This window comes from Octopus bimaculoides, chromosome 11 (genome assembly GCF_001194135.2).
Source record: "Octopus bimaculoides isolate UCB-OBI-ISO-001 chromosome 11, ASM119413v2, whole genome shotgun sequence".
Taxonomy (NCBI): domain Eukaryota; kingdom Metazoa; phylum Mollusca; class Cephalopoda; order Octopoda; family Octopodidae; genus Octopus; species Octopus bimaculoides.
In genome coordinates, this window is record NC_068991.1 from 65,630,948 (window position 1) to 65,653,447 (window position 22,500).

The following is a 22,500-nucleotide window of genomic DNA, read 5'->3' on the forward strand; positions in this document are numbered from 1 at the left end:
TTTAATTCTTTCGTACCCTCTTCCTTGGATTGGTAACACCATGCAGAAGAAGCAATCGTGGAAGATAGAGTACCCAAAATTGACTACAAGCCACCTCCACCTATACCAAAAGAAGATAAAGGAAGCGGCACCAATAAGAAGACATATTTTGTCTGCAATGAACGTAAGTACTCTCTCTGTCTATTTATAGATTTCAAATTTTGGCACAATGCCAGCATTTATGGGGGAGGTGGGTAAGTTGATAACAGTGACCCCAGTACCCAACTGGTACTTATTTTATCAACTCTGGGAGGATGACGGGCAAAGTTGATTCCGGTGGAATTTGAACTCAGGATGTAAAGACGGACGAAATCCCAATCAGCATTTTGTCCAGCGTGCTAATGATTCCTTTTCTACTCTAAGCACAAGGACCGAAATGTTTGGGGAGAAGGGGTGCCAGTCGATTAGATCAACCCCAGTACACAACTGGTACTTAATTTATTGACCCCGAAAGGATGAAAGGCAAAGTTGACCTCAGCGGAATTTTAACTCAGAATGTAACGGTAGACAAAAAACCGCTAAGCATTTCACCTAGCGAGCTAACATTTCTGCCAGCTCACCACCTTTACTCATAAGGCCCGAAATTTTGGGGGACAGGGGGGGGGACAGTTGATTAGATCGACCCGAGTATGCAACTGGTACTTAATTTATCGACCCTGAAAGGATAAAAGGCAAAGTCAACCTCAGTGGAATTTTTCTTATATCATGCTATAACAATAATAATTAGCTGTACCATTTCTGGTTTTCCCCATATTTTATTGTTTTATATTATCTTACTACTAGATTATTGATAGGTGCAGGTGTGGCTGTGTGGTTCAGAATTTTGGTTCCCAACCACATGGTTTCAGGTTCAGTCCCTGCACATGGCACATTGGACAAATGTCTTCTATCATAACTCCAGACCAACCAAAGCCTTGTGAGTGAATTTGGTGGATGGAAACTATGAGAAGTTCAGTGTGTGTGTGTGTATGTATATGTATGCATGAACGTGCATATATGTCTCCTTATCTTCACATCACATGATAGTTGTAAATGAGTGTCACTGTTATATAAGCAACATCATTCATTTCCAAAATCTTGCATAGTCATGCCTGGCCATGGGGAAATAATACCTTGCTTGGAAACAGGTGAAGATTAGTCTCGAGAAGGGCATCCAGCCATGGAATTAAACCTTGTCCAACCCATGCAAGCATGGAAAAATGAACATTAAAATGATGATGATGATGATGATGAATATTAATTATACCTGCATGGTTATGATAGTGGAGGCGCAATGGCCCACTGATTAGGGCAGCGGACTCGCGGTCGTAGGATCGCGGTCGTAGGATCGCGGTCGTAGGATCGCGGTTTCGATTCCCAGACCGGGCGTTGTGAGTGTTTATTGAGCGAAAACACCTAAAGCTCCACAAGGCTCCGGCAGGGGATGGTGGCGAACCCTGCTGTACTCTTTCACCACAACTTTCTCTCACTCTTACTTCCTGTTTCTGTTGTGCCTGTAATTCAAAGGGTCAACCTTGTCACACTGTGTCATGCTGAATATCCCCGAGAACTACGTTAAGGGTACACATGTCTGTGGAGTGCTCAGCCACTTGCACATTAATTTCACGAGCAGGCTGTTCTGTTGATCGGATCAACTGAAACCCTCGACGTTGTAAGCGACGGAGTGCCAACAACAAGGTTATGATAGTTTTAGTGAGTTTGCAAATCATTAAAACAATTCTTTTTATAACTAGATTCCATCCCTCCTACTAATAAGCAAAAAAAAAACAATTGAAAAACTGAGCTATAGTCTCATCTTTTCTCTTCCACAGCTGACAGCTGTCATTGTGTTGCCTTCATTAAGATGAAACAACTGTAGATTGTAGATATATACTATTAAGCCTTGGGTGTATTTACATTGTTCCAGTAGACATCTTGATTATCTCTAATGTAGACCTGGCAAGGTGTTAGTTTGTAAAATTAATGACTCTGGAGCAGCTCTTTGAGGCTTGGCATCATTCCTGTTGTTCTACCTAAGACTAGCCTCATCTTGTTATTCATCTTTCTCAGAAATGAAAATAACTGTTATACAAATGAGAAATGAAATAAAATTGTTGTTGGCACTCCATTGGTTACGTCGAGAGTTCCAGTTGATCTGATCAACGGAACAGCCTGCTCGTGAAATTAACGTGCAAGTAGCTGAGCACTCCACAGACACGTATACCCTTAACGTAGTTCTTGGGGATATTCAGAGTGACACAGTGTGACAAGGCTAACCCTTTGAATTACAGGCACAACAGAAACAGGATGTAAGAGTGAGAGAAAGTTGTGGTGAAAGAGTACAGCAGGATTCGCCACCATCCCCTGCTGGAGCCTCGTGGAGCTTTAGGTGTTTTCGCTCAATAAACACTCACAACGCCTGGTCTGGGAATCAAAACCACGATGGTATGACCGCGAGTCCGCTGCCCTAACCACTGGGCCATTGCACCTCCTTTTAAAATAGGCACAAAAGCATAGTCAACCTCGGCAGACTTTGAACTCAGAACATAGCGATGGGCGAAATACTGCAAAGCATTTCATTCAGCGTGCCAACAATTCTACCATCTCATCGCCTTGTATGAAGTAAAATTAACAATAATAAATAGATTATGGAAGAAAAGACCATGCTAAAATAGCTTTGTAGATCTCCCAATAAGTAGAGTTGCTGTCCATACTTTTTGACTTACATGATGTGGTGTACCAAAAGATGTAGTTATATATGTTGACTGAAGCTAAATGATTATTTTGATTATTTTGTTTTGTTTCCTATTTGCAGCTGGGAAACCCTGGATACGTTTGCCTTTAGTGAACCCAATACAGATTGTAATTGCCAGACAGATCAAGAAATATTTTACTGGAAGATTAGATGCCCCAGTAAGTCTTAAAACAATTTCATTTTAATGTGATGTCATGTTTCAGTAAAAAAAAAAAAAGGTATATGTCTCTTGTTATATGTCTACAGTGAGAGCTTTTCTTGTATAACTGTATGTGTTGCATTGAAATTTACTGGCAGCAGTTCCAAGCTTAGCTTTTGGTACCTGAAAAAGTGAACATTTTGTATTTCTCTGATCCTATTAAATCTGATCTACCATTCTCTAAACTCTTTAGCATTCAGATTAGTCTATCAAATGTAATGCTTATTTATTCACATTGTTTTGATTTTAATCATGCATTATCTTGTAGCTTTGAGACTTAAATGATGTGACTATTTAGTTTTAGAGTGAAAGTGTTGAGATGTGAGAAGCCAAATTTGGCTGGTTTGGACATAAAACAGGTTGAAAATCTGGGCTGGATATGGCCAGTTTAAATACTAAAGGGTTAAAGAAGATAGCTGAATGTTGAGTGAGGACACTGTGTTATGGAAAAGTAATATAGAATTAAAAGCAATGTTTAAGTGTTATGGGAAGTGATACAATGCTAAAAGAGGTGACACAGTGTTAAAGAGAGTGATACAGTGTTAAGAGAGGTGATAAACTACCAACATGGAAAGAGTGTTGTATGATATCTGTTTGACGGACTTAGTAAACTGCTTCCATTGGACAAAAGAACTGTCAGTGTCAAGAAGCTAACTTGTTATCATGATACAGAAAGTGACATTGTTACATGGTTCTTAGTCCCTTGACCAATTGGGCTACAAATATACTTAGAAGACTGCTTTTTTAAGTAGAATACTATGGGCAAGTTTGTACAGGAGGAACTGAACTCATCATTTCAAATTAACAACCTCTTCACTTAAGTCCTTCACTTCCCATGGAGAAGAGACCATCAATGACTTTTCTCCACTGTTCTTGACTCTGCTGGGCTATCATTTCTGCTTCTCTCCAGTCGGATCCTTGCTGCCTTTTGCATTTTGTTGCACCACTCTCTAAGAAGAGAAGCCCTTCCTCTCCCAAATCTTGTTGGTTTTGAATTGTCATCTATACTTCAGTAACTTTGTTTGTTTTCTAGGTTGAGGTGTCGGTTCTATACAAACTCATTTTTACCTCTGGGAAGAGGTGGTCCATATTAGTCTTGCCTCTATCTTTTGACCTGTCCAGCACAGGAGACCTACCAGGAGCTTGCACTCCACTGGCATAGCTCTCAGGGTCATTGAAGCAGACACCCATAAGACTGAAGGTGCATGGCTCAGTGTTTAAAGTGTCAGGCTCACAACCATGAGGTTGTGAGTTCGATTCCTGAACTGGTCTGTGTGTTGTTTTCTTGAGCAAGACACTTTATTTCACATTGCTCCAGTTCACTCAGCTGTAGAAATGAGTTGCGATGTCACTGGCACCAAGTTGCATCAGCCTTTGCCTTTCCCTTGGATAGCATCGGTGGCATAGAGAGGAGAGGCTGATATGCATGGGTGACTGCTGGTTTTCTATAAACAATCTTGTCCAGACTTGTGCCTTGGAGGTAACTTTCTAAATGCAATCCCATGGTCATTCATGAACGAAAAGGGTCATTACCATTTAACATAAAACTATGGAATGTTAGGTACAGGGTCAAGCAGAGAGTACGGACGTTTTTGAAATGGGTATTACTCAGCCCCAGGGGGAGGAACATATGTCCGACAGGTAACATTCAGTCCGTGATGTCTTAGCATCTTTACTTTTCAGGTGAAGCTATGGGGCTGTGGACGATAGAGCATCGTGTGTTTGCTTACAACAATTACAGGAAGAATAACGAGTCTGTCTCAGCAGCTTAGCATGAGTTTCAGCATCACTTCAAGATTCACCGAAATCAGGCTGTTCCCACCTGTAACAGAATCTGACATTGGGTGAATGCACTTTTTACACAAGATACACTAACGAACAGGAGACCGGTTGGGACACCACGAATGGTACGGACCCCGGAAAATGTGGAATGTGTCAGACAAGCTTTGATATAGAGTCCGAATCGCTCTGCTCAAAGGCATTCCACTGAATTTGGCATTAATAATCAATGAGTAAGGCATATTTTGCATGAAGATCTGCATTTCCACCTGTACAAATTGGTCATTGGGCAACAGTTGAAACCATGGGATTATGCACAGTGGCTTAACTTTGCACAAGAGATGGATACAATATTTGAAGCAAATGACAACCTCATTTTGTTAATGAGTGATGAAGCTCATTTTTATCTCAATGGCATGGTGAATCAACAGAACTGTTGTTATTGGGCTCTTGAAAATCTAGGAGAGCAATGTTACCCAAATTGACAGGACAATGCTGGAGAGAGTGGAGGTCAACTTCCAAAAAAGTCTTCAGAAATGATTCAATGAAAAAGGATACCACATAATGGATGTTGTTTTCCACATTTGATTTTGACAAATGCTAATTCAATACGAACACATTGATGTCAATAAAATTTGTTTGCAGCTAAAATTAATGATTTTGTGAATTTTTCAAAAACGTCCATCCTCTCTGCTCCACCCTGTAATATGTAGTGAGTTTAGTAACACAGTTACCCAACAAGTGATAGATACATGATTCAAATCCCATCTTTTCTGTATTAACCCATTACCTCCTATAATTCTATTAACTGGAATTTTTTTATGAAACTTTGATTTCTAGCATAAAACAGCCTTAGAAACACACTGGAATGATCAAAATAACATTTCAAAATAATATTTTAAATAGAAATAAGCAAGATATTGGGTGAAAAATTAGCAAACCTCATTTGAATATCAGAGAAATATACCTAGTAGATATAGCAAAAAGGTTAGATATGTGTAAATATTGACAGATAATTAAGAAATTTGTAATTTTTAAGTGATCTCATATGAGATCACTGGTAGGTAATGGGTTAAATTAGTATTTTTGAATGACAAATACCATCATATAATCTATGTGGTTCTTTATTTCTCCTAGATAATCACATATCCTCCATTTCCTGGTAATGAAATGAACTATCTTCGAGCTCAAATTGCACGCATCAGTGCTGGCACCCAGGCCTCAATAATGGGGTACTACCAATTTGATGAGGAAGAGGAAGAGGAAGAAGAAGGCGAGGGTAAGTCCCAGAACATCTCATGTTTCCATTAGCTGTTGTTTTATCAATTCCTCTTTTATCTTTTGTTTGTTCCAGTCATTGGACTGTGGCCATGCTGGGGCACCACCTCGAAAGGTTTGTTTGAAAGAATCAACCCCGGTGCTTATGTTTTTTTTTTGTTTTTTTTGCAAGTCTGGTACATTTTCTATCAGCCTCTTTTGCTGAACCACTAAGTTATGGGGAGGTAAACAATCCAACATACACACATATGCATGCGTGCGCATGCACACACACACACACATGATGGGCTTCTTTCAGTTTCCTTCTACCAAATATACTCACAAAACTTTGGTCAGCCTGAAGCTATAGTAGAGGACAATTGCCCAAGGTGCCACACAGTGGCACTGAACATGAAACCACGTGGTTGGCAAATTATCTTCTTACCCCATAGCCACCTTGCACTTATAAACAAAAACACATCTCCAGCCTGCTTTTGGAGATGCTACGTATTGAACCTGGGGCCTTTTGCATGCAAAGCAAAGACTCTACCATTGAGCCACATCCCACTCAAATGCTTCCCAATGTTCAAATCATCTTTTCATTTCAATCTTTTGGTTTTTTCCAGTACGGGACACTTACATCGAAAACATCGACTTTGATGGACTTACAATGAGAGAACTGTGTGAATCCTTAAATAACTGGGTCCATCATACCTTGCACATTTTACCACAGGTCAGTTTACTTCTCTGTCTGTCTGTCTCTCTCTCTCTCTTTCTACCCTTTCTTGTTTTATTCTATCCTATTTACTTCCCTCTCTATTTCTCTCTTTTCCGCCACTCTCTCTCTTTGTTTCTATCTCTTCCACTCTATATTTCTCTCTCTCTCTCTCTCTCTCTTTCCTTCTCTTTCTCTTCCTGCTTCACTTTCTCTCCCTCTTTAATGTACTTATTTATCTCATGCAAGTATAGAAAAACAGATATTAAGATGGTGATGACGATGACGGCGACATCAACAATAACGATGATGATGATGACGACGACGACGACGACGATGACAACAATGACAATGATGACGATGCTGCTGCTGCAGTTGATGATGATGATGACAATAACATCACTGGCAATGGTGATGACAGGTGATGACAGCAGCAGCAGCGCCAACACCATTGATACCAACTTAGATTTCTGATTCTCTGTTTCATGATCAGAAAATCTCACATCTCTCTTTCTTTTGTCACAAAGCACTTATAAATCTCTGTCAGCTTTCCCTCTCTGTTATGTATACACAACATCCAGCTTCTCTTACTGCCTTATCTGTTACTGTTTCATGCACTCCTCTTTCTTCTAATCTTTTTCAAGGCTTGTCTTCTAGTTTTTATGACTTCATCCATTGTACTATTCCACCACCTTTTCACCTTCCTGGAATGAGACTATTGGGCATGGTTGTTTAAATGTTGGTGGTTTGGTATAACTGACTGGATATTGTACCTGTATTGGCTACAATTTATTTTGACACTACAGAATAATTCTAGTAACATGTAAATCATGAAGTTGGACGCTATTATCCTCATTATTATTTTATCATCATCATCATCACCACCACGACGTCCATTTTAGGTTAAAATTTCCATGCTAGTTATTGCTAGATTGATTTCATAGTATATATTATCCCGAACTGGAATACACCCTCGTTGTTTCATTTAATTTTTAAATAACGAAGAATGCTTTTAATTTAGATCACTTTAAAACAGTTTATATCATAAAACCAAGGACAGGCTCAAGTGGATTATAATTTGTAGGTCATAGATTATAATTTATAATAATTTCTTTATGCTTGGTTCTATACAAAAATTAGTATTATCCAGACGACTGAAAAAATTAAGCGAAAAAAGATGAAATTAGTCAAGGGAAGTAATTCATTTAAAGATCCATTAAAATAGTTATAATTATCTCCCTTGAACAATATTCACTGCAAGTTTAGACTTTAACAACACTCTTTTTGGTACGTAACTGTTTTCCCCTATGAGAACTAGCTTATGTTGCGTAAATTTTGATGTCTATGTGTTAGGTGGACAATTGGGATATTTTTTTAAGTAAGCAATTGTTTTTTGAATTTTGTGAAGAGCCAACTGGAATAAGGCTAAGTTTTTGTAATCCTCCCCCCATCCAGTCTTTATTTGTTTCTTTTTGGATTATCTATTAGGTTCTGACGTATTCACGAAGCGAAAGATGTACAGTTGGTTGGGTATGGTTGATTAAAGAGATCCCAGTAGCTATTTCTTTGACTCAGAGACAATATAAAAGTCGAACCTGATGGATATTAAACTTTATTTTTATATCGAACTAGAAGATAAGAGAAGGGGAATAGGACGAGGTATGGATGGAGGAGAGAGAGGGAAGAGGAGGAGGAGGAAGAGGAAAGGAGGAGGCAGAAGAGGAAAGGAGGAGGCAGAAGAGGGAAGAAGGCGGTGGAAGGAGAGGAAAAAGAAGAAGAAGAGGTGAAAAAGAGGAGGAGTGTCTGTGACCTTTTCAAGAACCCTGAAATTAGATAGATAGATAGATAGATAGATAGATAGATGTATAAATAAACAAATAGAAAGATAGACAGAGTGAAAAATAGAGACAGACAGACAGACAAATAAATAGACAGACAGACAGACAGATAGATTGGTATATATATAGCTTACCCTACAGGTGTGTGACCTGGAGTGAGCCTTGCTGCTGGGTGTTATAGCTTATTTAGTGATTACTTTTGAACCAAGGGTTCTTTATTAGACTTCTTAATTCATATTTTTCTGCTCTTTCTTTCTTTCTTTCTTTCTTCCTTTCTTGATGCTCGTTAGTTTTCTGCTCTGTCATGATTACAGATCCTGGAAGCAGTAGATATGTTTCCGCACATCCAGCTCATTACATCAGTTCAAGCCAGATGCTTGTTATGTGTTAGTCCAGTGCCCAACCACTTTTTCTTTTTATCAGCTTATTACTTTTGTTGCTCAAATATTATTCAATAAAATAAAAATTCTTTTTACTTGAAATTGTTCAGATTGGTATTCTTGTTGACTCCATTTTAACCTGTAGTATTACTATAAATTGAACTCAGCTACCAAAAAAGTATTTTAGCCTGTAGCTTTGATATAAATGGTGGAATATACCTAGCAAAAATGTAACTTATTCTGTAGGGTTTTTGTTTAACTGTAAATCATACCTGATCAGGTATGATGTATTATCAAATGTATTGAGAAGACACGCCAAGCTAAGTAAAATCCTGGTTGTGGCTGGTGCTGGTGACATATGAAAGGCACTTGGGCCAGTGACATATAAAAAGTGCTCATGTCAGTGACATGTAAAAGGCACCCAGTACACTTTGTGGAATGGTTGTCATTAGGAAGGGCATCCAGCCATAGAAACCAAGCCAAAACAGACTGAGGTCTAGTGAAGCTCTTTGGTTTACCAGTTCCGACCTATGCCAACATGGAAAACGGATGTTAAATAATGATGATGATTCCAATTATGACCACTCAAGTAGTTTTTTTTTTCACATATAATATATCTAAAACTATGTTGTCCAATGTATCCAAGAAAAGTTTACATAAAATTTCTTGTTTTGCCATTAATTAATCTACAAACTGCTTGAAAAACGTAAATGGATAACAGTAAAAATTAGAAAGAAAAGAAAATAGTAACTAAATAAATATAAAATCATGTATTATTCCATCAATTATACAACTACATCAGGAAATACTGGTTTCCCCTCTAAAAACTTTTGAGATGACCCCCTCTAAATTCATGGCATTACCATATATAAAGTGTTCTACATTTTTTAAGATGGTAAAATATGATTTTCAGAAGATTTGGTTGCTATTTCTAGTAGATCAAGCAACTTTACAGAGGTTTCCTCTGGTTAATATAAATGTTTTTTTAAAAATTTTCTTAAGGTTGGTAAGCTGGCAGAACCATTAACATGCCAGGCAAAATGCTTAGCAGCATTTCATCCAATCTTTTCATACTGAGTTTGTCTGTCCTTGTTTGTCCCCTCTGTGTGTAGCTCCTTGTGTGCAGTAAAGAAATAAGTATTTCATCCATCTTTTCGTACTGAGTTCAAATTTTGTCAATGTCAACTTTGCTTTCCATCCTTCCTGGGTCGATAAAATAAGTACCAGTTGAGCACTGGGGGTTGATGTAATCTACTTAATCCCTCTCCTAAACTTTGCTGACCTTGTGCCAAAACTTTAAACCGATATAAATGTATTCTTTATCCTGTAGGGGCGATGTAAATGGTTTAACGCAACTGCCAAAACTGAGGAAGAGATTGAAGAAGATGAAGAAGAAGAACGAGAAGAAATGGAAGAACCTCAGCCTGAAATTGGCCCACCTCTATTAACTCCACTCTCTGAAGACATTAGTCTCAATGGAATAATACCTTGGACATTATCTGCCTCATCGTCACTTATCCCACAGTATGCTGTTGCTGTATTAAAATCCAACTTATGGCCTGGTGCCAGTACTTTTTCCACAAGTAGGTTAGTATGTTCTCTTGTATGAGTTATACCAGAAAAGATATAGGACCATTCTTGTGAGAGTTACACCAAAATGTTTTCAAAAATTTTTAGAAAGCTTGGGGAAAAATCATTATATATATGTAAAGGTATGTTGAAGTGGTTCATTTAGACCCCTGTAAAAAATAAATCATCATCATCATCATCGTCATCGTCATTTAACGTCCGCCTTCCATGCTAGCATGGGTTGGACGATTTGACTGAGGACTGGTGAACCAGATGGCTACACCAGACTCCAATCTGATCTGGCAGAGTTTCTATAACTGGATGCCCTTCCTAACACCAACCATTAAGCTCTTTACAGTGCTGTCTTTAAAATGGAAACTTTTTTGTCATGCATATCACACCAGGAAAATGAGAATTATGACCACAAACATTGTTATCCAGCAAATTCATTAGCAGTTTTCAAAATTTCAGGTCCACTATAAATAAACACAATGAGACTTTTTTATGCTGCTCTGGAGAAATTCAGAGAAATTAGCTGTTAATATTTTCAGGTTATTTGGTACACTGCCACATATGTCACAATTTTTGGATCCTCCTCAAAAAATTCAACATACATTGCAGATGAAAATCTTTTTATTTACTACCCGCCTAGGTTGTCGAACTACACTGTGAAAATGAATCGATATAATTCTTTTAAATGCTCAACACTAACAGCTTAGATATTTCCTACTTTGTATCTCTGACTGTCATGTACATCACAAGAGAATGGCCCTTGTATAAGTCAGTTGAGCTGATATTTTATTAATGGTGGGTTTAACTAATGGAAAATATTAAAGCTCATTTTCACATCTAGATATAAGTTCTTACTGAGCTCTTTTTTTTTTTTGTTCCTACTTCAAGATCCATCAACACTTAGATGAGGTGAATTCTACAACAAAAGAATGAATAGGCAGTCATGCATTTCTGTTATCTAATTGAATAGAAAAGCAAAAATAGAATAAAATTCTATTTTGCCATTGTGGTTTAAGGCTACAACCTGTCATCAGACAGGTAAACTGATGTTTGTTTGTTTTAGTTGTTTTATAGTTGTTTTTTTTTTTTCTTTCCCGTTTTAATCATTGCAGGAAATTTGAAAACATTTACCTTGGCTGGGGTCACAAGGCAGCGGCTGAAAACTACACCCCACCTCTAATACCAGCCCCAATGGAAGAATACTTAGATGGGCCAGAAGTGATCGAGATTGATGATCCATCTCCAGAGCAAGAAGCTGCCTTGAGAGCTGAGCAGCAGGCTAATGCCGCAGCTGAAGAAGAATTAGAAGAAGAGGAGGAAGAGGAAGAAGAAGAGGCTTAAAACTTTAAACAAAACTTTAGATATCCCAGAACTATTTATTTTTCTAGTTTCAATAAATCATATGTTTGGCGAATTTACAGGTGTGAAACAATTCTATAACAACTGTCTCTTAATAAAATCATGATTGCCATTTCAAATACATGTGTACTGCTGTTACGTTCACTTTTGCTTTATTTTGTTATGATGATGTTTGGCATTCTCTTACTTATGATGACAACGGTTCCAGTTGACCTGATCAATGGAACAGCCTGCCCGTGAAATTAACGTGCAAGTGGCTGAGCATTTCACAGACATGTGTACCCTTAACACAGTTCTAACCTTTCATATCTGACACAAGATCACCCCCTCCAATGCCCCCTTTCCTTGCAAATGACTTTTGGTCTTGCAAGTTTCTTGGTGACTCTGCCAGTGCTGGTGCCACATAAGAAGCATCCAATCCACACTGTAAAGTGGTTGGTGTTTGAAAGGGCATCCAGCTGTAAGGAATCATACCAAAACTGACCTCACCTGTGCTGATGCCACATAAAAAGCACTCAGTCCACTCTGCAAGCTGGTTAGTGTTACGAAGGACATTCAATCATAAAAACCATGCCAAAAACAGACACAGAAGTCTGGTGCAGTCTTCTGCCTGGCTGACTCCTGTCAAACTGTCCAACCCATGCCAGCATGGAAGGTGGATGTTAAAGAATGATAATGATGATAATATACAAACTATGCAAAGTCTGGAGGTATGAAAGATGAACCTGAGTATAAAGAGGAGGCGGAGAAAGTAGCGATACAGTGAGCACTGTCCACCATGTCACCCTCGGCCTAGCTGGGACTTTGCACCAGCCACAGATTTGGTCAGTGGCCTCCAGTAGATTGTCCATGGGAACTTCCAATTGTCCTTTAAGTTATATGTCCCTTCCTCCTCTCTATCATCAGAGGCTTCTATTAGAATCTCTAAATTTCTGCTGGTTTGCTGGGTTTTTGAGTTTCCATAATCCTTTCTAGTATGGTTTATTTCTCCAAGACTTTCTAGCCCTAATTCTGAAGTCACTAACTAGCAGCCTATGTTGGGGTGTACACTGTTCACCTGAGAAAGACTTTGCATTTCTGAGCATCTGCCTATCTCATTGCCTGGTGAAGAGATAATCAACCTGGTTTATGTTCCCACCTGGCTAATAAGTGATTAGGTGGCTGACTGGTTTTCTGAAGTTCATGTAGCAGATCATGAGATCATTTGCATTACAGAACTCCAGTAGACTTGTTCCCTTCTCATTCCTGGGGTCAAAAGCCATAACCACCACATACACCCATGGGAATGCTGCCCAACGTGTCCATTAAAGTGGTCAGCCACAATAACTAAGACTCTGCCATTTGTCGTTGAGGTTGTCTGCAGAATGACCTCATAGAATTGGTCTTTCTGGTCATCAGCCCCTGTCCAGCCTGTGGAACATAGGCAAAGATAGGGACAATGTTTTAGACATTGGACTATGGCCATTCTGGGGCACCATCTTGAAAGGTTTTAGTTGTTGAATAAATCAACTACGGTACTTATGATTTTTTATTTGTTTTTCTTTTTTTTTTTTAGTCTAGTACTTTATCAGACTCTTGGTGAACTACTAAGTTAGAGGAACATAAACAAACCGATACATGTAAAAAGGGGGAAGTGGGCAACAAGCACAAGCACACAATATACAGGGTGGTCCAAAAGTCATGCACCAAGACATTTGACATTATATTTATATTATTCATTTTGTTCATTATGTACAAATGTGTGTATTGAACTCATTTTGTGTGATTTTTGGCCCACCTTGTATTATATATATATATATTTTACTTGTTTCAGTCATTTGACTGCAGCAATACTGGGGCACCACCTTGAAGGGTTTTAGCTGAACAAATTGCCCTCAGAATAGTTTTTTTTTTAAGCCTAGAACTTGTTCTTTTGGTCTTTTTGCCGAACTGCTAGATTATGACGACATAAATACACCAACACCAGTTGTCAAGGAATGGGGGACAAAGATACACACACATATTATGTGTATATATATATATATATATATATATACAATGGGCTTCTTTCAGTTTCCATTTGCAAAATCCAATTACAAGGCTTTGGTTGGCCCAAGATGATAGAAGACGCTTGCCCAAAGTGCCACACAGTGAAACCGAACCTGGAGCCATGTGATTGGAAAGGAAGTTTCTTACCACACAGCCATGCCTGCACCATATATATTTATGTGCTTGTCACCCACCTCCTCCTTTTACATGTGTTGGTTTATGTTCCCATTAACTTAGCAGTTCAGCTAAAGAGTCTGATAAAGTACTAGATTAAAAAACAAAAAAAAAAAGTTAAAACACCATAAGTACCAGGACTGATTTATTCAACAACTAAAATCCCTTCAAAATGATGCCCCAGAATGGCCATAGTCCAATGTCTGAAACGATTAGATGATAAAAGAAAAACAGAAAAACAAAATCAAAAAATAAAGTAACAAAAATACGTAATATGTAACAAAGTAGTTTATTGACATTTTATTCACATGTTTCCAAAACACACAAGCATTTGGTTAGATGGAAGCAGTCTATTTACATTTGACACTGCATTGTACATCAAAACTTGAGAGGAGCAGGCATTGAACAAAGAAAAAAAAAGTGATAATTCTAATTAAAAATAAGAATAAGATGTCAAAATAATAATAATAATTATTATAATAAAATAAAAATAAATGATTGATTGTTTCAGAATTGAGTTTCCATATTTAAAATTCCATAATTGTTTTAAGAGATGAATATTTTCATTTATCCATAAAATTTATTAATCTCAATTTTTTTTTTAATATATTTCTGTATATCATTATTATTATTAGTTTTAGTTTATTTATGTATGATTTTTTTTTTCTCTCTTTTCTTTTAGAAAAGAAATATTTTAAGTATTATTTACAGCATTTAATGTCAAGGCTGAGCCATAACAGAAGTGAAAAAAATGTTCTGAAAGGAAAAAAAAAAGAAAGTTGTTATGATGAGAAAAAGAAAAGCTGTTGGGAGACAAAAATAAAACAAAAACACAAAAAAATTTTTTAACAATGTTTTTGCAATGCTTTTTCAGTAAGAAACTGGAACTAAATGGAAATCGAGACAAGCACCAACAGCAAAGATGGTAAAAGTACACTCAATGTATCCATATGGAAAATAAAATAGAATTTCTTTAAAACTTCTGAAGTACAGGGAAGTGATTGTGTGTGCTTGTGTTTCAACTACAGTTATTATCCAACACTATAACTTTTCAAACTATTAACTTCGTCTTTGGAGAGAAAAAAAAATATTTGAATATTTACATCTATACTACACTTCAACTGATTTGATCTCTGATCCTTGGGTGCAATGTACACATGCAGGAATGATGGTTGGAGACAAAACCAAAAGCAATGTAGCGTAGATGAGAATGTTAAAAAAACAGTTCAATGTGAAGATTAAGCTAGTAGTACAAGAACTAATATTAACAGTATCATCCATTGTTGTAATTTTATTTCAGTATAGTCTATATTTGTCTAAATTTATTATTTCTTTTACTAATAATAACACAAAAATTCTGAGGAAACTAAACTGCTATATATATATATGTATGTATGTATGTATGTTATACATACATTTCATTTAATAACAGTTTGATTCAGCTTCATGCAACTTAAATTTTTGTAGGTTCACCAAACGAACCTAATTTGTCAGGCTCATAGAACCAAATCTGAAACTTCTACCAATTGTTTCAAGTGCTACTTTCTTTCATTTGTCCACTCAATCATACATATATATATATATATATATATATATATATATATATATATATATATATATATACATATATATACATGGTGGTGGCCCAGCATGGCCACAACCCTTGAGTTGGTATACAAAGGAATATATATATATATATATATATATATATATAACTCAACTGGAAGGTGTACAGAATGCCACACATGGTAAATTCTTAATTTACTGAAATTTCCATTGCGGACAGAGAAGGAAAACAAACAATAAAAACCTTGTGATAATAGTTAAGAAACTCTGAATAAAGGGAGATAATTTTAAGAAATTAAAAAAAATAATTTCACTGTTGAATCAACATGCTTTAATATATATATCTATATAATCGTATTAGTAAAAACTGACAGTTAATTAGGAACATCTCTATAATAAAGAAAACGTAAAGATTTCTCTAAGAGACTATATGGGGGTGGGGGGAGAAACTGTTTCTTTCCAGAATTGTGTGTGTGAGAGAAAGAGAGAGAACAGTGTAATAGATTCGGACTCAGCTACATAGTAGCCCACCCTCTTCAAAAGCAACATAGGGTTTATATGGTGCACCAAATCTTTATTGGCATATTATCTGAAATAACCCGACATAAATAGATAAATTTATTTATGCCCCTGATGCAACAGATTATATCAGAATCTTACAAAACATCCAGCTGGCTCCTACATATATGATGTGTTATTAAGAAAAGGGATTAAAAATAATGTTGATGGTTTCAAATTTTGGCATAAGGCCAGCTATTTTAAGGGAAAGAGTAAGTAGATCACACTGACCCCAGTACTCAACTGGTACTTATTTAATCATCTCCGAAAGGATGAAAGGCAAAGTTAACCTTGATGGTCTCTTTGAACTCAGAATGTAAAGAGCTAAAAGAAAAGCTGCTAAGCATTTTGTCCAGTATGGTAATGATTCTAACAACTCACTACCTTAAGAAAAAAAAAAATTAAATTAAAAAAAAAAAATTTTTTAAATACCTAGGAATAAAATTATTTAGAAGAAAAAAATCAAAGAAATTTTTGGAAAGACGGTTTAAAAAAAAAAAAATTCTGTTTTGCAAATTTTAACTTTCTTTAAAACTGCCTCCCAATCAAATATTTAAGGTGTGAAAGAAACCTGGCAGACATTATCATCATCACCACCACATCACTAACTTCAATGTTAATCTTAAGTCATTTTTGATAATCAATTCTTTTTCTACTTTCTTCTTAACATCATCATCATCATCATCATCATCTAGACTTAAGATTTAAGTTGTTTCACTGGTGCTACATTTTATTGATCCCAGAAGGATGAAAGGCAAAGTTGAACTCTGAACATAAAAAGCCAAAAAAAAAAAAAAAAAAAAAAAAAACCTGCAAAGCATTTTGTCCAATGCTCTAACTACAGAACTAATTTTCAGAACAATGACAAGAAACACCACAGTACAAGATGATTTATCAATATATATATAACAAAATACAGAATCTAAAATTTGCCATTCCAAGCAAAAATGTAAAATACTCTAAAATGATAGAGAAATTAAAATATTTATAAAGGCTTGAAGACTAAATTCAACCAATTGACTCCGTTTTACAATTGATATTAAGAACAAATAGTTAATACTATTTTACATATATTTATACATACATGAATATATACATAGACATATATATCAAATATTTTCTATATACTCTGCACTGGATCACACTGGTTGTGGGAGAAGAGCATTCTGATTTCCATGATATTGGCAAAGGTTTATCATGCTACAGAGATTTAGATCAGAGAAATGGTTACCATTTAACTTATATACATTACATACAATCACTTATATATAAGGACATACATGTATAATATCAGTGGTAGTAATAGCTGTATGTCATCGGTACAAAGATAGGACTTGATGCTAAGATAATAGAACAGGTGTATGTGTGCGTGTGTATATATATATATGCATGTGTATGCTTTATTATCTTAACAATTAAGATTAATCATATAGTATCTATTAAATTTTAATCAAATTTAATAAATGCTCCAGTAATAAAACTTCCTCAGTTCAAAGTCATATTTTAGTGTTAATGATACATTATAGATTTACCGACAATTATGTTCTGGTTAGATTAACCTAAACTTCATGCCAAAAACATAACTCAGCTGTTTCCAGTTGCTCATGCCCATTAATGGTGTGATCAATCTGAAATGGATCTGGTTAGCTTCATTTAGATATAAAACATCTTCAGCCACCAACTGATATCCAGTTCACAGAACATTTAAGAATATTTCTAGTAGAAACATTTAATAAAGGACAGCTCTAGTTGGCCAAGTAGTTAGAATGTTTCATAGAAATATTCAAGGATCATATCCCATCAATAATGCCGTGCTATGTGTCTAAGTCAAGACGTATCACTCTCAAATAGCCCAGCACACCTAAATGGGAAAACAATGGGAAAACATAGGTGACCACTATAAGCAGCAAGAGTTTTGTGCAACTAATTTCCAATATAACAAGGCCACACATTTTGGGGTAGGATACAGTCAATATGTGGTATATGAGAAGTACAACCACTGAAGAAAGAAAGGTAAAGAGGATTGGTGGAATTTGAAATCAGAAGAAACAGCAATAATATCACAAGATATTTTAGCCAATGCTAACAATTCTGTTAATCCACAGCTCTGTAAGTATAAGTGCTTTATTATCTTACAGTGCTGAACTCAAATCCTTCCAAGTGTGTTGCTTGAGGAGAAAGGAGATCCACCAAGCTGACTTGCTCTTAATAAAATACACCATGAAACAGTGGTGTAGCTACAATGTGTGCCACTCAGGACAGCCCTTGAGTTATACAGGTTTATATAGAAGACCCAAAAGTACTACCGCTATAAAAGTGCTCACCAGGGCAGATCTACATTCTTGTCTCCCATAGCTTTGCTATGAACGTAAAATATTATGATCTAATATCTTAGCAACAATCCACATCTAGTTGGCAACTGACTTACTTTACTACATATTTTTTTAAAAGATCTATTTATCAAAATATTGTAAAATTCCATGAAATATTATAAATCTATGCAATTAGCAGTCTCTTAGAAACTACAGAAATACAAATTTGCAATCTGCTTCCATGTACAGAGCTGTCAACATTTATGGCCTCCACAGAGCTATTCATCATTAATTACTGTCGTAGCCAAATGAAATATATTCTCTAGAATGTTTGACTTGAACATTTATGAATGTTTATAGGAAATGACAAGCCTTGGCAGTAATGCTTTTGGCAAAGCCATAAATGACAGGACTGAAGCTGTTGCAACTGACAGTTGAAACAATGTGGAACCATCTGCTGCACCATCATATTTTACTTTTCATAATGTTGGTCTTTTTCATGACTAGAAACCAAGGTGCCATATTTTGTTATTGTATATATATATATATAGGAGATACAGTGATACACATGCATTTCCTAAAGGCATTTTTAGTGTTAGTGAAATGACATGGCTTTAATTGGGGACCAATATTATACTTCAGTCTTGTGAGAAGATTACTATTTCCTTTATAATACTTCCCATTAATCTTTCATGTTTCAGTCATTGGACTGCAGCCATATTAGAGCACCACACCTTGAAGGACTTAGCTGAACAAATTGACCCCAGTAATTATTTTTTAAGACTGGTACTTATTCCATCAGCCTTTTTTTGCTGAACTGCTCAGTTATGGGGATACAAACAAACCAACACCAGTTGTCAAGCAATGGTAAGGAGACAAACAAAACATCCATAATGGGATTCTACATAGTTTCATATACTAATGTTAAAACAATTTCTCACTTATAGATAATGCCACAGATTATATTCCAGTAGATTTGGATTAATCAACCTCGCTAATACTTTCTTACATAGATACAAGATTTCAAATTTGATGGAAGGGGACAAATATATTGACCCCAGTATCTGACTCGTACTCGTTTTATCAACCCAAGACAGATGAAAGGCAAAAATCAACCTCAGCAAGATCTAAACTTAGAATATTAACAGACATGGCTAAATACCTAAGGCATTTTTAATTAACCTCGGGAGGATTTAGTAATGGTCATCATTTCTAAACTAGGAATAAGACCAGAAATTTGGGGTAGGAGTTAGTTGATTAAATCGACCCCAGTATTTAACAGGTACTTTATCAACCCTGAAAGGATAAAAAGGTAACGATGACCTCTACAGGATTTGAACTCGGACTGTAAAGAGCTAGAATATATACTGCAAGGCATTTTATCCGATGCTCTAACAAATTAATGAAATATTTCTGGGAAGTCTTTAGTCCTAATTTCTTATGAAATTCAACAGTTATAAAATATTTTTTAGCAAAAAAATCTTGATCTTTCAATCTCAGGTATGCCATCTTCTTTCCTCATACTGCTGCTACTTTTATAAACTGTTTTACAAGATATCACACACACACACACACACACACACACACACACTTTCGGGTTTTCTGACAGAGCAGAGAAGGGATTTCTCAATAACAAATTACATCAGTTATCTGTCTTTCTATAGATTTATTGTAATTTTAACAGAAATAAAGAGGAGCTGGTAGCTATAGGCTTATATTTACACCAACCTGACAGAATAGGTTTTATTCAAATTATTATAACATGGTAATATTTCGTTATCGAGTGATAATTTTTTAGGGAGATGCCAACAGTCTTTGGATTTCAAGTTCAATTCTTGTTGTTTAGCGGCGCCAGGTCAGTTTTGATCAAGCAGACCTAGGGTCAAAGGGCATTACACATGATAATCATACCATCTTATTTGTCAAATTATAATGTACCTAGAATGTACCTTCCTCTTTTTCTGAGACAGTAAAATGTGATTTGAGGAAAATTTGGCTGCTTTTTCTAGCAGGTCAAGTAAACATACAGAGACTCTCTCAAATTGTAAATAAAATATCAGAACAAAGGTCTCTTCTATCACAGTCAGAACCCTCTGCAAGAAGCAGGATAAGGGTGATAAAAGAAAGAAATGCTAAAGACAAACAGTGTCTTAATATGGAACAGAAGCTGATATTAATGCAACATTATTTCTCTTTCTCACACACTCATAGACACACACACTATTAAGGCTGACACAACACTGGTATTGAAGTGTATGCACAAAGTGAGAACATATTTATTACATGTAACAAAATATATATATTTTATTTGAAGCTGAAGCTTCTTAAATCATAACTCTTTAGTTTCATGTTTCCAAGTGTTCAGATGGAAATATGAAACTGAGCTATGATTAAAAGAATCCTTACAGACTTTACTATTCTGTGTATGCTGCTGTAGGCCAGGAAATGGATATGAGGGAGAGAGAGAGAGCCAGGATGTATACAGAAAAGTTCAGTTAATTTCATTGAAAATAACTCATCATTATCATTGTCAGAAGAAGAAATGACCTACTGGAAAAAAAACAAAAAAACGTTGACAATAGAAAGGTTAGACTATAGCTTTGATGTTATAAGAGGAGAATTTTTTTTTTTTTTTGGAGGGATTATAAGATATTTTCAAATGACCTGACATCAAACCAGTCAGGTTAAGACGAACAGCAAATTAGAAACAATAGAAGGGGGCAAAAAATATTTAAGAGAAATATTTTAAATTCTAATATTGCAAAGGTTTTGTTTGTTTATAAAACTTTTTCTCACCTGGTTTCTTTTTCTTTAGAACCTATGTGTGTGTTTTATTTGATTTGTAAATGGTAAGGGTAACTAATGCAACAAATCATTGCTGGTAGAGAGACGCAAAACCTCAATGAGAATAGGGATCTGTTTCAATTTCAAGACTGATTGACCTTTCTATTTCTGGATTAAAAAGAATAAATGAAAACAAACCCTGAAGATGCAAGAAAAAAAAAAAAAAAAAAAAAAAATTGAGGTGGGGGTGGAAAGCTACAATATAAAGATTACAAACAGACATTAATAATTGTCTCAAATACTCTAATATTAAATAGTTGTTTCTCATGTGGCTGTGACACACCTTACGGAAATCCCATTTCCAGCATTACAGGGCAAGCCCTCCAATGGACACCCTGAAGAAAGCAGAAGCACAGCAGACCAAAACGACAGATGGTCCATAGAAACTGAAACACTGGCAGACAGCTACCCCTGGGGAAAACTGCAATCCATTGCCAAAGATAAAGACAGACGGAAATGCCTTGATACCATGCAGAGCATAGGTCACAACTAAGGGAATTAAGACAAAGCTAAGATATACATTCAATAATACTAGCAGCAGAATACAAATTTAAAATCTATAATCCATCAACTTGACCATTGTCAATTGTAAGATTTTATTTCTAAGAAAGAGAAACCTGACCTGTTTTATAAAAGCAGTGGCAACTCTTTACTGTACCAATGTCAACCATAACATTTTACAAGTATTTATTGATCTCAATGATGAATTAACCTTGAAAGATTTTGTATTAAGCACAGTAAGACACAAACAAAAACTTTACACTTCAGACTGCCTGGTCCAGTTTTATAACATTTATGCCAACTCCATAATAATAATTATTTCCAATTTTGTCACAAGACCAGCAATTTTGAGGAGAGAGGAGAGTCACTTACATTGACATCTCCCCACCACCTCTGCTCAACTGGGACTTATTCTATTGACCCCCAAAATGATGAAGGGCAAAGTTGACCACGGCAGAATTTAAATTCAGAAAGTAAAGAGCCAGAAGAACTGCCACGAAACATTTTGTTTGACTCGGTAATAATTCAGCTCACTACCTTAGTAATAATAATAATAATAATGATGTTATAAGAATATGACAAGTTTGAGTTGAAAGGTGAGAGAAAGGAGCAACAAATTGTTTTGGGGGACATTAT

At 36.0% G+C, this 22,500-nt stretch overlaps 2 protein-coding genes across 5 annotated transcripts in view; one reads left to right on the forward strand and one right to left on the reverse strand.

Annotated features, from left to right (window-relative positions):
* The window catches only part of LOC106870966 (radial spoke head protein 6 homolog A), a 24,884-nt gene extending 12,884 nt beyond the window's left edge, over positions 1-12,000 (forward strand). Inside the window, exons 5-10 of the mRNA XM_014917213.2 lie at positions 47-163; positions 2,834-2,931; positions 5,889-6,030; positions 6,635-6,741; positions 10,272-10,528; positions 11,635-12,000. Of these exons, the coding sequence (XP_014772699.1) occupies positions 47-163; positions 2,834-2,931; positions 5,889-6,030; positions 6,635-6,741; positions 10,272-10,528; positions 11,635-11,863 (950 nt within the window). The 3' untranslated portion in view covers positions 11,864-12,000. The remainder of the gene's footprint in view (positions 1-46; positions 164-2,833; positions 2,932-5,888; positions 6,031-6,634; positions 6,742-10,271; positions 10,529-11,634) is intronic.
* A 2,356-nt stretch (positions 12,001-14,356) lies between these two features.
* The window catches only part of LOC106870962 (ras-related protein Rab-4B), a 134,944-nt gene continuing 126,800 nt past the window's right edge, over positions 14,357-22,500 (reverse strand). For all 4 annotated transcript variants that reach the window (XM_052971906.1, XM_052971904.1, XM_052971907.1 and 1 more), the window contains one exon: positions 14,357-14,839. The gene's annotated coding sequence lies outside the window, so the exon portion shown is untranslated. The remainder of the gene's footprint in view (positions 14,840-22,500) is intronic.